This window comes from Canis lupus, chromosome 15 (assembly GCF_011100685.1).
Source record: "Canis lupus familiaris isolate Mischka breed German Shepherd chromosome 15, alternate assembly UU_Cfam_GSD_1.0, whole genome shotgun sequence".
Classification (NCBI taxonomy): domain Eukaryota; kingdom Metazoa; phylum Chordata; class Mammalia; order Carnivora; family Canidae; genus Canis; species Canis lupus.
In genome coordinates this window covers 9,009,107-9,022,142 of record NC_049236.1, presented here as the reverse complement: position 1 = coordinate 9,022,142, position 13,036 = coordinate 9,009,107, and the positions used below count along the sequence as shown (strand labels likewise).

Sequence of the window (13,036 nt, the reverse complement as noted above, 5' to 3'; positions counted from 1 at the left end):
TTCCCAAAAGACTGATTCTTAACCAGAGGTGATTCTGCAAGCCCTCAGGCCCCATTTAACAGCATTTGAAAAAATTTCTATCAGTGGCTCGACTGAGTAACAATAAGACCTAGATTCTTCCTAAGTCAGATTCTATCTACACAAACATAGAGAGGAGGTGGATCACTGGAGGCAATCAAATGGGTTCCGTGAATACACAGACCCACACCTGGATTTGCTTCCCTCTTACCATAAGGCACCAGGAACCCAGCCATTCATTCAGATATCAATGGAGCTGCAAAAATGACAGAGTACATGCCAGGTGATAGGAGAAAACAAACACTGAATGAGACTCAATCCTGGTCCCCATCCATAAGACACTCTAGTATAACAGGGGAGATGATACACATAATTGCCTGTAATTTGAAGTAAAAGTGTCCTTGAGCACCTAAGTTCCAATATGGCTGTTGAGATAGACCTTGAAAAAAGGCAAGATTTCAACAGAGATGAAAGGGGAGGAAAAGGAACTAGAGGGAGAATAAATGAGATCGATGTGAGTAAAGGCAACAAGGCAGGAAAGTACTGGGCACAGAGATGTTCACTTTAGTCACAGTCCATGGCTATGTTGGGATTAGCTGCAGATAAAGTGCAGGAAGTTATCTAGCACCTGTGTGGTGAATACGAGGGTAACTTATATCTAGATCAATATAAAAATGTTCCAGTGTCCTGGTCTCCCTCATATACTTCATTTTCCCCTATTAAAAACAATCCAGGGGTACCTGGGTGGCTCAGTGGTTGAGTGTCTGCCTTCAGCCCAGGGCGTGATCCTGGAAACCCGGGATCGAGTCCCACATCGGGCTCCCTGTGTGGAGCCTGCTTCTCCCTCTGCCTGTGTCTCTGCCTCTCTCTCTCTGTCTCTCATGAGTAAATAAATAAAATCTTTAAAAAAAAAAATCAAAAATTTTTTCATATTCTCTCTCCTCTAATTATATAATTATGTCAAGTCCAGATTTCTTACCCTAACTGTCAAGGTTCTGCAAAATCAATAGTCAAGGGGCACCTGGTTGGGTCAGTCAGTGAAATGTTTGCCTTCGGTTCAGGTCACGATCCTAGGGTCCTGGGATAGAGCCCCCATGTTGGACACCCAGCTCAGCAGGGAGTCTGTTTCTCCCTTCCCCTACCTGGCTCAAACTCTCTCTCACTCACTCTCTCAAATAAATATTTTTTAAAAAATATCAAAAAATACTGCCATTTATTTCTAAATGATGTTACCAATTATCATCCTGTTATGTGTCATTAGTCCTTCTGAATCCTTTGCATATGTGCCAGGTTGGCTAAGTATAAGTTATCTGTATTCTTGATAGCTCCTTAATATAGTGAATACTTAGGAGCTTAACATAAACATGTAAAACATTTGGGAAATTCCAAAAGATTACTAAACAAATAACTGATACACTGTGTGTGTATCAGGATTGCTCCTGGGAGCCAGAACTCTTCTTGAAGAAGGGAAATACAACAATGGAAAATGGGAAGGAGGGGAAGAACCCTGTGGTACAGATTAGAAGTATCGGTATGGGCAGCCTGAGTGGCTCAGCAGTTTAGCGCCACCTTCGGCCCGGGGCGTGATCCTGGAATCCTGGGATCGAGTCCCACATCGGGCTCCCTGCATGGAGCCTGCCTCTCTCTCTCTCTATTTGTGTCTTTCATGAATAAATAAATAAAATTTAAAAAAAAAAAAAAAAAAAGACAAGTATTGGTGAGGATATGGGAAAAAAGGAACCTTCATGCACTGTTGGTGAGAATGTAAATTGGTAATAACCACTATGGAAAACAGTATGGAGGCTCCTCAAAAAATTAAATACAATCTGGCAATTGTACTTTTGTATACTTATCTGACGAAAATGAAAACACTAACTTGAAAAAATAGATGCACTGCCATGCAGGCATTATACACAATAGCCAAAATATGGAAGCAGCATGAAGTGTCCGTTAATGAATGAATGGATAAAGATACATACACACACACACACACACACACAGAGGAATATTTTTCAGCCAAAAAAGGAATAAAATCCTACCATTTGCAACAACATGAATGGACCTTGAGGGCATTACACTAAGTAAATCAGAGAAAGACAAATACTGTATGATCTCACTTATATGTGGAATCTAAATTTTAAATAAAAAAACAAAAAAACCAAACTCATAGATATAGAGAACAGATAGGTAGTCACCAGTCAGGGTGGGTGAAATGGCTGAAGGAGGTCAAAACGTACTAACTTGCAGTTACAAAGTAAATAAGTCATAAGGATATAGTGTATGTGGAGGTATAGTGGCAACTATAGTTAAGAATACTGTTATTGCATATCTGAAAGTTGCTATGAGAGTAAATCCTAAAAGTTCTCACCTCAGGAAAATAATATTTGTAAACATGTATGATGATACATATAAACAACTCATTAGGTTACATACCTGAAACTAATAACATGCTGTACGTTAGTTATACCTCAATCTTTTTTAAAAAAAGAAATTTTGACGCCGCAACATGGATGGTCCTTGAGGACACTGTGCCAACTTAAATGAGTCAGAAAAGGATACGTTCTGTATGATTCCACTTAAATGAGGTACCTTAAAATAGTCAAATTCAGGAAAAGAAAATGAGGGATCTTGGGAGCCTGGGTGGCTCAGCAGTTGAGCGTCTGTCTTCGGCTCAGGGTGTGATCCAGGTCCAGGGATCGAGTCCCTCATCAGGCTCCCTGGAAGAAGCCTGCTTCTCCCTCTGCCTGTCTCTGCCTCTCTGTGTCTCTCATGAATAAATGAATAAAATTTAAAAAAAAAAGAAAAGAAAAGAAAAGAAAATGAGGTATCTAGAGTAGTCAAATCCAGAATGGTGGTGGTTGCTCAAGGATGGGGGATGGAGAAATGGGAAGTTATGACCTATTGGTTATAGAGTTTCAGTTTCAGATGATGGGGATGGCTGTACAAAAACATGAATGTATTCAATGTCACTAACTGTACACTTAAAAATGACTAAAGTGGTAAATTTTATGTTATGTGTATTTCAACATGTATCCACTCAGTACCTGGCCCACTGCTGCACTAATTCGATACTGTAGCAGGAGTACATATTTTATCATATTCCTATAGTCTCAATATTCCCCACTGTGACTCATCTCACACTTACCACTGAGTTCCAGTCTCTTCTTTGCCCTTGGGGTGGCAGGATGGGAAGGAGTTGGGCGAGATTTGGAGGTAGAGTGCCTTGATTCAATCCTTTTGATATCATGCTCTGCTCTGGTCCAAGAAGGGCTTCTTACGGCCTTAGTCTTGGCTCCCACAGGCTTCTGGCACCTAGGACTGCATTCTCGTAGCTTATCAAACTCTGCAAATAATTCTGAGGATAGTGGTCTGAATGTCTTCTCATTCCAAGATAGTTTCACAAAGAGTGTCTCCTCATTTTTCAGATCCATAGGTATCACCTCATCTGGGCCCAAAGCTACTACCTGTATATAAGAAGTATAGATGAACAGGAAGAAATGAGAACCAAATGAGCCAAGGGATGCTTCATGAGAGCTATGATTAAATAGCATTCACATCTGCATCCTTACCCAGAATGTCACTCTTCCAAACTAAAGAGGCACAGACATGGCATAGCATCTTTCCAGGCTTTTAGCTATAGGGTATGATATCCAGTCCAATCTATTCACTCATGCCAAATTTCCCCACAACAACTTCTCTAAGCATGCTCCCCTGCTCAAGGCTATAATGGCTCCCTGCTACAGCAAGATTTGATTATTAAACTGGTTTTTGGTACCTTCTAAAATCTGGCCCCACTTTACTTCCTGAGTGCTTAGTACTCTTCCCAATGGCCTTCCATCACTCCCAGCTGAGCTTGGCTTATCACAGTCCTGCTCAGCCTTCCCACCCCATCATGCTCCTGCCTTTCTTTCTCTGCCTTTCTAAATCCACCCATTTTGCTGCTTCAACTTCTATATCTGCCTTTCAATCCTTTACTCATTTAACTCAGAGACAAATTATCTTGAGGCATATGTTATGCTGGGCTCATAGACTGGAAAAATCTGACTATGGTCATGCCAGACCTAAGTCTCTCTGCTCTACCATTAAACTAAACTTGGGACCATCTTCATATCATGATATAATCCCCTATTTGGGGGGCCTGAAGTAGCTCAGGAAATAACCTGTATCTTAGTCTCTAAACCAGTGTCTCCATTCAACCTTCAGCTCATTAGAACCTGATTCATCACAAAATCCCATAATACAAATTTGGTCTTAGCAACTAACACTCTTTGTACTGATCTACTCAAGGTGAAGTCCTCATTTAAGTAAGTGTATCCAGCCTTAAAATGCTTTATGCCTGCCACATTCACAGCTAAATATAATTTCCCACTGAGATACATATGCTAATTCCTGCTTATCCCTCAGGTCACAACCTAAATGTCACTTCCTCCAGGAGGCTCCTAACACATGGAAAGTGCTCTCAATAAATATTTATTGAGATGAAGTAGGTAGCAAGCAGAAGAGACAACAAACAGGAAAAAAATTTATTTCCATGGCATAAGTTAGAGCCAGGAATATTTTTGAGGTCATGCAGTTTAGGAGGCAGCCAGAAATAAGCTCCAAGATAGAAGTGAGTATCGAGACATCACCTACCTGCACCCGGCCAATGATGGTCTCAGCATTAATGTTGCTGTTACAGGCAGGGTAATCATACCAGAATATCTCCTGTGCAGCAGGCTTCCGTCCCAGCAAATGCCGTTTACTGACAGGAACTTCACAGAATCGGATAAACCACTGTACTCGAGCACGTTTCTTAGAATGAGGTTCAGAATCTACGAGGCATAGGTGAAAAAGAGAGGTGTAAGAAAATGCAAGAACATTTTATTAAGGACTTCTCGTGTGCCAGACACTATGCTAAGCACCTGATAATACGTGATTAACATATTATTTTTAATCCTTATATTAACCCTGTAAGGTAGGTACTATGGCTATCTCCCTTTCACAGGCAAAGTAATCAAGTTACAGAGAACATAGATAATTTGTCAAAGGTCACAGGACCAACCAGCAGCAATCTGACTCTCCCCAGCATCCATGTCCTTTTCACTTTGCTCCACTTCCTAATGAGGCTATCAGTCATCAGAGAAGTTACAAAAGGCATCTGAGAGGAAAAATTCTAATCACAGGCACTGAACAAATCTTGCAAATCAGTGATCATAAAGAAGCTACCAAAAAGCAGCAAAACAAAAAACCTGGCAAAAATTTGAGCATCAGCCACTGAAGTTACTTCTCACAAACATATGCTTACAATTCTTAGCTTTATCTTTACAATAATACCATTAACATCACTCTGTACCAGCATTAGATCACTTAGACCTAAGTATTCATTAGTGCCACCATCATCATCACCTCTTCTCTTCCCCAGCTCTCTCCAGAGAAAGACTCCAGCCATCCAAACATTCCAAAATCTATACCACAGGCCTAAACCTCAAATACAAAAGCCCACAGTGCTGATGTGCTCCCCCTGGTGGATGTTGTTTGATGAGGTTTTCCTCCATATTTGTCAAATACCCTTTCCATCTCTGTGATATAAAACATCTTTATCCACTCACCCTATCAGTTCCTTCTTGTAGGCATACAAACTGCCCCAGGAATTACTATCATGTCATCCCTCTTCTAGCTGTTGGAAGACAAACTTTTGTGTAGTTTCCATTGTTATCTTCCTTCTTAGCGCTTCATTTAGAACTCTGTCCGATTCCCACCTTTCTGCACTCTTTGCTTTGCAAAGGGTTAAAAGCTTAGAAAATTGGTTAAGGACTATGAATGCAGACAGGCAAGCTGTATCTTCCCTTTTGTTCCTCCAGCATTAGGGGCAGTAATGGCTTTCAGCACTTACTGATCTCTGGGAAATATCATCTTTTGTTCTCGCCTTTTCAACACTATACACAGATCACTATGGGTAAAATACCTAAAGTGTTTTTGTGCTCCTAACTGAACATCAGCTGATATACCTTCCCAATCCAGCTTACTTATTCCATTGTAAAAGTTATACCTGTGAGGCACCTGGGTGACTCAGTGGTTGAGGGTCTGCCTTCAGCTCAGGTCGTGATCCCAGGGTCCTGGGATCGAATACCACATCAGGCTCCCCACCAGGAGGCTGCTTTTCCCTCTGCCTATGTCTCTGCCTCTCTCTGTGTGTCTCTCACAAATAAATCTTTAAAAAATATTTTTTAAATCTTTAAAAAACGTACACTTGCAAAATTTACCACTACCTTCCTCATGCTAAAATTAAAACACAAGTCTGTATTATAGTGTAAATCACCTATTTTTTTCTTCCCCCTTTCCCTGAATTCATCCTTTGTCCATTCCAAAAATCCTGCCTTACTGACCATTTTAACCTACTCTTAAAAATAATGGAAAAGCTAAATTCTTGAACCCCCCCATCCCATTTTTACCCAATACTGCTCTAGTGAGTAAAGAAGTTTACTAGATATGAGGGTACAGCCAGTGCTTAAATGACTCCCCCCCCTCCCCAGAATCTAAGGCTCACACCCTCTATGATGCCGTGAACAGAGAAATCAGCAATCAGAAATCTTGCAGCTCCCAATTGTTCATGATAAGGAATGGTTTTCATTCCAGCCCCAAACTCACCATCTTCAAACAACTCAACCAGTTTAGCAACATATGGATTTTCATCATCATCCCCTTCAATCAACACGAACTGTCCAACTTGGATGTGAATCTCAGTCAGACCACCTTCTATTTTGACACTCATTTCTCTAGGAAGGAGAGAAACATGTTAGGAAATCACTTAGGGTGGGCCAAGGACTTCAGACCCTCCGGGGAGATGAAAATGCTCTCTAATTGGAAAATCTCCTAGTTTCTCTCTGATAACCAAGTCTCCTACTAGGAAACCAATTCACCCATAAAGTAATATGCAAGAGGAAATGAAATGGGTTGAATGAATTGTTTTGGTGTGAATGATTAATCCAGAGGCCTTACTGTGAACCCTAACCTCTCAGTTATTGACAAAGAAAGGCTTCCCAAAGCATGAAAGCTGTCCAATAACAGATCAAAATTTTCAGAGACCTCTAGGGCTGAGAGGACATAGAAACAATATCGAATCCTGCCCTGTTATCATGCAGAAATACACAGAGCCCACTTTAAATAAATATAGCATCATCATATATACCAAATTTTATTAACTTGACATGTCTTTCTCTATCAATGCTATATTTATGATATCATCTTGCATCAAATAAAACCCCTCCTTATAATCCATCCATATTTATTGTCCCTCAATTCTCCATCTGTAGTAACTAGAACAGGATGGATACAAATAACAGTTTAGTGTGGAGAAGCTATTATTTCCAGTACAACCAACAGAGTCCAGTCACTCACTTGTAGCTGTGGTAGTGTAGTTTTGGATTCAACAATGGCTTGCCAACCCACGAATAAGTCTGTCTGGTCCTCAGCCTTGTAGAGTAGCACGCCATGGCTCCTGTATAAAAGTCACGAACTCTGAGTTAACATGACAATGCTCTGATGGATTCTAGCACACAGTCCCTGCCTTCAGTGAGTTCAACCTTCTCTTTTGCCCTGCAGGCTCCATGCAGGAAGCCCGATGTGGGACTCGATCCTGGGACCCCGGGGTCACAACCAGAGCCAAAGGCAGACACTCAACCACTGAGCCACCCAGTGCCCCCCTACAGGGGTTTTCTGAACTGAACACTGGATAGTAAGTAGCTATTGATAAGATAAAATTAAATAAGGGATTCCAAGGAATAGAGGCAAAAACATGTAAGAGGCATTTAAGGGAAAAGCAATGGGTCTTATCAAGTATATCATTACACTTACATTAAAGACGAAAATAAAACCAATCTGGCAGTTGAAAGGGGTATTTTCCTTTACAGCTGACAGGCCCTAGTAATAAGTAGTATGAATAGCTGAAAAGAAATGCTTATATTAGGGGGATCCCTGGTTGGCTCAGCAGTTTAGCACCTGCCTAGCACCTGCCTTTGGCCCAGGGCGCGATCCTGGAGTCCCTGGATCGAGTCCCACGTCAGGCTCCTAGCATGGAGCCTGCTTCTCCCTCCTCCTGTGTCTCTGCCTCTCTCTCTCTCTCTCTCTCTCTCTCTCTCTCTCTGTGTGTGTCTATCATAAACAAATAAATATTAAAAAAAAAAAAAAGAAATGCTTATATTAAAGTATATGGGGAAAAAAAGAAACACTTTTACTGACAAAGAAATGTAAATGAAAAATCCAAGCATATCTGACAATCCTCTTTACAATTTGAAAACGGTAATCCAGGGACCTCGGTGGCTCAGTGTTGAGTTTCTGCCTTTGACTCAGGTCATGATCCCAGGGTCCCAGGATCAAGTTCTGCATCAGGCTCTCCATAGGGAGCCTGCTTCTCCCTTTGCCTATGTCTCTGCCTCTCTCATGAATAAATAAAATCTTAAAAAAAAAGAAAAGAAAAAGAAAGCTGCAATCCATTAGTCCTAATAATAATGACAATCTATTAAGTCTAAGTAATTAAGATAAATCTTTCTTCTAAATTTAATGCTGTTTTTATGGAGCTAAAATTTGACAAAACCGGGGTTAAAAAATATTTTCTTTAATCTGACAGAATTACTCTAAATTACTGATAGACGGATTAACAATTTCAATCTGTGTTGAAAGATAATTTTTTTAAAAATTTTATTTATTTATTCATGAGAGACAGAGAGAGAGAGAGAGAGAGAGAGGCAGAGACACAGGCAGAGGGAGAAGCAGGCTCCATGCAGGGAGCCTGACGTGGGACTTGATCCCGAGTCTCCAGGATCAGGCCCTGGGCGGAAGGCGGTGCTAAACTGCTGAGCCACCTGGGCTGCCCCAAAACAAGAGATTTTTAATAGCTTACTGACATCCTGATTAAACAAGCTTCTGTCCTAAAGTTCAGTAGCATTATGTCCAATTTTCTACTTGGGAACATTCTGACCTATAAGATTTTCTGCTTTTAAAAAAGGTATTTTTTTAGTATACTTTGAAGAAACTAATTAACAAAAAGATACTAAGTCCTTAGTAAATACACAGCTTACAGATGATGCTTAAATGATTACTTTGAAGAACATTAAGAGTACCATACAGTTCACAACATGGTAGTATTAAAATTAATCTAATTTTAATTAAGTACATCACAGAAATGAACAAACAGCTAGCAAAATTCATGAGTAAAAACAAGTAGAAGATTTGTGCTCAAGTAAAAAATAAATTTGGATTCATTATATCCAATAAGCTTTTGGTAAAAATTAGTTAAAAGTGTTCGAGGACACTAACTCACCTTATGACAGATACTCCTTTCTTTTAGTGGATGATCTAACACCGAACTATCAGAAGTAAACCTGGAATTTTTCACCTTTCCACAATGCAATCAGGCAAAATAGGCTATGAGAGAACAAAAGGTCCAAGTCAATTACAGGTCTCACTAAACACTGCTGTTAAAAAAATAAATAAATAAATAAAACTGGAATATCACTGAGAGTACTTTGTAGCAAACTGGTTATATCCCAGAAAACTTTCTACAATTCCTGAATAATCTAATGTAGGACAAATGGCTTGATTTGTCACTTTGACTATGATACCTGACCACACTGAAACAATCATCTCATTTTTTCAAACCCCAAATTGGTAAACAGGACCATACCTACCTACCAGGTACTCCTGTATACCTAAGAGAATCAACTCCATGCTCTCAAATCTTTAAAATCCGGACGATATTTAAGCTTACTAAAGTGGGTATCCTCCTTCAAAAACCAATCCAAGATAAAATTTAACATTTTTTTTCTAGGAGATCATGAGCTGTGTTCAGTGAGATCAGAATATGGACGCATATGTACAAGAGTGGGTGATTTACCCTACGCTGAACAGGCAGGGATATTGGATGAAAGAAGATTGGATTTGGACATAAACCCTGCCTCACTCTGGTCTATCACTCTGTTCTAGGACTGCTTTCCGAAACCTCAAATAGACCAACGTTGTTGGTGCCCCAGACGTATTACACCATTGTTGTTCTCTCTTCTTGCATATCTTCTCAGGGATGGCTCAAGTCTCAACCCCAATAGAACTTTCTCAGGCCTTCAGTGATACTCAATGGAAATTTACCCTCCCACCACCTTATACTATCCCGCAGGGCCATGTTCCATTATATCACCCTATGATCAGGGATCCCTGGGTGGCGCAGCGGTTTGGCGCCTGCCTTTGGCCCAGGGCGCGATCCTGGAGACCCGGGATCGAATCCCACATCGGGCTCCCGGTGCATGGAGCCTGCTTCTCCCTCTGCCTGTGTCTCTGTCTCATTCTCTCTCTCTCTCTATGACTATCATAAATAAAAAAATTTAAAAAAAAATTTATATCACCCTATGATCAAAGCAATAAGCATTATATTACTTCCTTATTTATTGTATGTCCTACATTAGAATGCTAACTTCCAAAAAGCAGAGATCTTGGAACCTTGTCTATCTTGTTCATAACTGCATTCCCAGAGCCTCAGTTAGGACTTGGCACAAAATAGGTGAATGAATGAACGAAAAAACAATCTGGTTTTAACAATCATTAGGACAGGGATGCCTAGGTGGCTCAGGGGTTGAGCATCTATCTGCCTTTGGCTTAGGGAGTGATCCTGGGATCAAGGCCCGCATGGGGCTCTCTACAGGGAGCCTGCTTCTTCCTCTGTCTGTCTCTGCCTCTCTCTGTGTCTCTCTCATGAATAAATAAAATCTTTAAAAATAAATAAACAAACAAACAAACAAACAAATAAATAAAAATCCTTAGGACAGTACCAAGTGTGTGTGGTAAGGACAGAACAGTCAGTCCTCATACACTGCTGGAAGGCGTGTAAATTGGTAAAACCACTTTGAAACATGGGCAACATCTAGTAAACTGAACATATGTACATCCTACGATTCAACAGTTCCAACACAATATACCCAACATAAAAACATACATACCGTCAAAAGACACAAACGAAAATGTTCATAGCACTATACAGCAATGAAATCAAACCAACTACAACTGTACACATGGGAAAATCTCACAAAATAACAATGAGCCAAAGAAATCAGACACCATAAAAAATCATACTATAGGGATCCCTGGGTGGCGCAGCGGTTTGGCGCCTGCCTTTGGCCCAGGGCGCGATCCTGGAGACCGGGGATCGAATCCCACATCGGGCTCCCGGTGCATGGAGCCTGCTTCTCCCTCTGCCTGTGTCTCTGCCTCTCTCTCTCTCTCTCTCTCTCTCTCTCTGTGACTATCATAAATAAATAAAAATTGAAAAAAAAATCATACTATATTGATTCCACTCACATAAAGTTTAAAAGTAGGTAAAAGTAACCTATGGCATTCCAAGTCTGAACAGAAGGTTACCTAAGTGACTGAAAGAGAGCCCAGAGGACAAGGGTAATGTTTCTGGGATGCTGGTCTTGTTTCTTGATCTGGAGGCTGGTTACACAGGTATGTTCTCTTTAAGAAAATTCATTGACCTGTACATTTATGATATGTGCACTTTTTGGTATATAGTTATTTTTTAATGAAAAGTTCAAAAAATTAACTGAGAATTCTTCAAAAGAGGCATCATAAGGATGTCAAGCCACTTTGTACTGTTATCCTACTTTCTTACCTTAGGACCCAGTATTTCATCTCACCCACCACCAGCAGAGAGAGATGATGAACGGGGTAGAAAGGCTTTGGCTTCTAGGAGATACCCCACCACAGGCTCTCAATGTTGGAGATACCAGAAATCTGGCACATACACACCACCAAGTGCAGGGTGCCACGCCCAAGGAAAACATAAGGGAGTTGCAGTAAGAGTGATAGCAGATATGTATTAAGCCAATATAAAAACTCTCTATATATTTATCTCATTTAATACTCAAAATAATCCTAAAACAATGCGAGTACATGCTAAGTGCACAGTAGACTCTCAATAATAAGTATGTGCTCAGTGAAAGGTAGGTGCTACAGCACTTCACGATTAACTTGTCCCAGTATCACACAGGTAGGGCAGACTTAATTTGCACCCTAAGCAGCCAGATTCCAATGACTCTAAACCACTCTACCTTACAACACCTGTGTGAAAGCAGGTACTGTTAATACATGCCTGAGAGGCCTTGCTTCAGGTGTGCTTACCACACTTACTAGCCACCAACTGAGAAGCCAAATGGACCTCAATTTCCTTACCCACAAAATGGTATGATAATAGAACCTCCCTTTAATTCAACCAATATTTATTAATCACCCACTGTGTGCCAGGCCCCATTCTAGGATTAAGTGAGAAAATGCAAAATGGCAAATTCACTTCCCCACTCCCTTAATCTCTTGCATTTATTTGTAAGAGACAGTGGATCTCTAAAAAAAAAAAAAAAAAAGAAAGAAAGAAAAAGAACCTGATGTTAGGAAACTCGCGTACAATTCGCACAACATTTTGCATTTACTTTCAGGGAATTCATAAACCTTCTAACATCCACATATTGACCTCTGTTATGTTAAAAAGTATTGCAAAAAGACCTGGTACACCTTGCTCTCACTGTGGAAACCTCGGCGGGCCTTCACAGGTACTCCTAACAGCCGCGACGAGGGTACTATTTTTACAAACAACTAAAATCGAAAACTGACATACCTAATCACTTTAGTTTCGCAGACAGTAGCCCAGGATAAGAACTTCACATCTCATGCCTCGAAGTCTAGTGCTTTTCCAACTGTGAAAACAGAAGGCGCCTCTATTCCGGGCTAGACTAAAGTAGAAGTAAAGTTGGATTTCTTGGACTTCTTTCCTAGAAAGAAGGTGCATTAGAGGCCGGCAATTAGGAGCGGCTCGGGGGGGGGGGGGGGGGGCTACTTGGGCAGGAGCGCAGGCCTCTTACAAAAAGCGACCTAGAGAAGTCTCTGGACTCAACTGCTACATCCGTAAAATGGGGCAGTAACTTCTGTCCCGCCTTCCCTGCGGCGCTTGGTTCGCGGTGGCTCAAAGGAGGGAAAGACGCAAAAGCTCCACAAGGGCAAA

The 13,036-nt window shown here is 40.8% G+C and overlaps 1 protein-coding gene across 4 annotated transcripts in view; it reads right to left on the bottom strand.

The window, feature by feature from the left end:
- The window catches only part of ORC1 (origin recognition complex subunit 1), a 29,771-nt gene that overhangs the window by 16,294 nt on the left and 441 nt on the right, over nt 1–13,036 (bottom strand). For 3 of the 4 annotated variants that reach the window (XM_038558015.1, XM_038558017.1, XM_038558018.1), the window contains exons 2-7: nt 12,653–12,806; nt 9,317–9,420; nt 7,396–7,495; nt 6,646–6,773; nt 4,651–4,829; nt 3,164–3,482 (exon numbers count right to left, since the gene is read on the bottom strand). In XM_038558015.1, coding sequence (XP_038413943.1) covers nt 3,164–3,482; nt 4,651–4,829; nt 6,646–6,773; nt 7,396–7,490 — 721 coding nt within the window. In that variant the 5' untranslated portion in view covers nt 7,491–7,495; nt 9,317–9,420; nt 12,653–12,806. Of the gene's footprint in view, nt 1–3,163; nt 3,483–4,650; nt 4,830–6,645; nt 6,774–7,395; nt 7,496–9,316; nt 9,421–11,653; nt 11,695–12,652; nt 12,807–13,036 lie in introns of those variants that run through there. The other variant, XM_038558016.1, reaches the window with a different exon arrangement.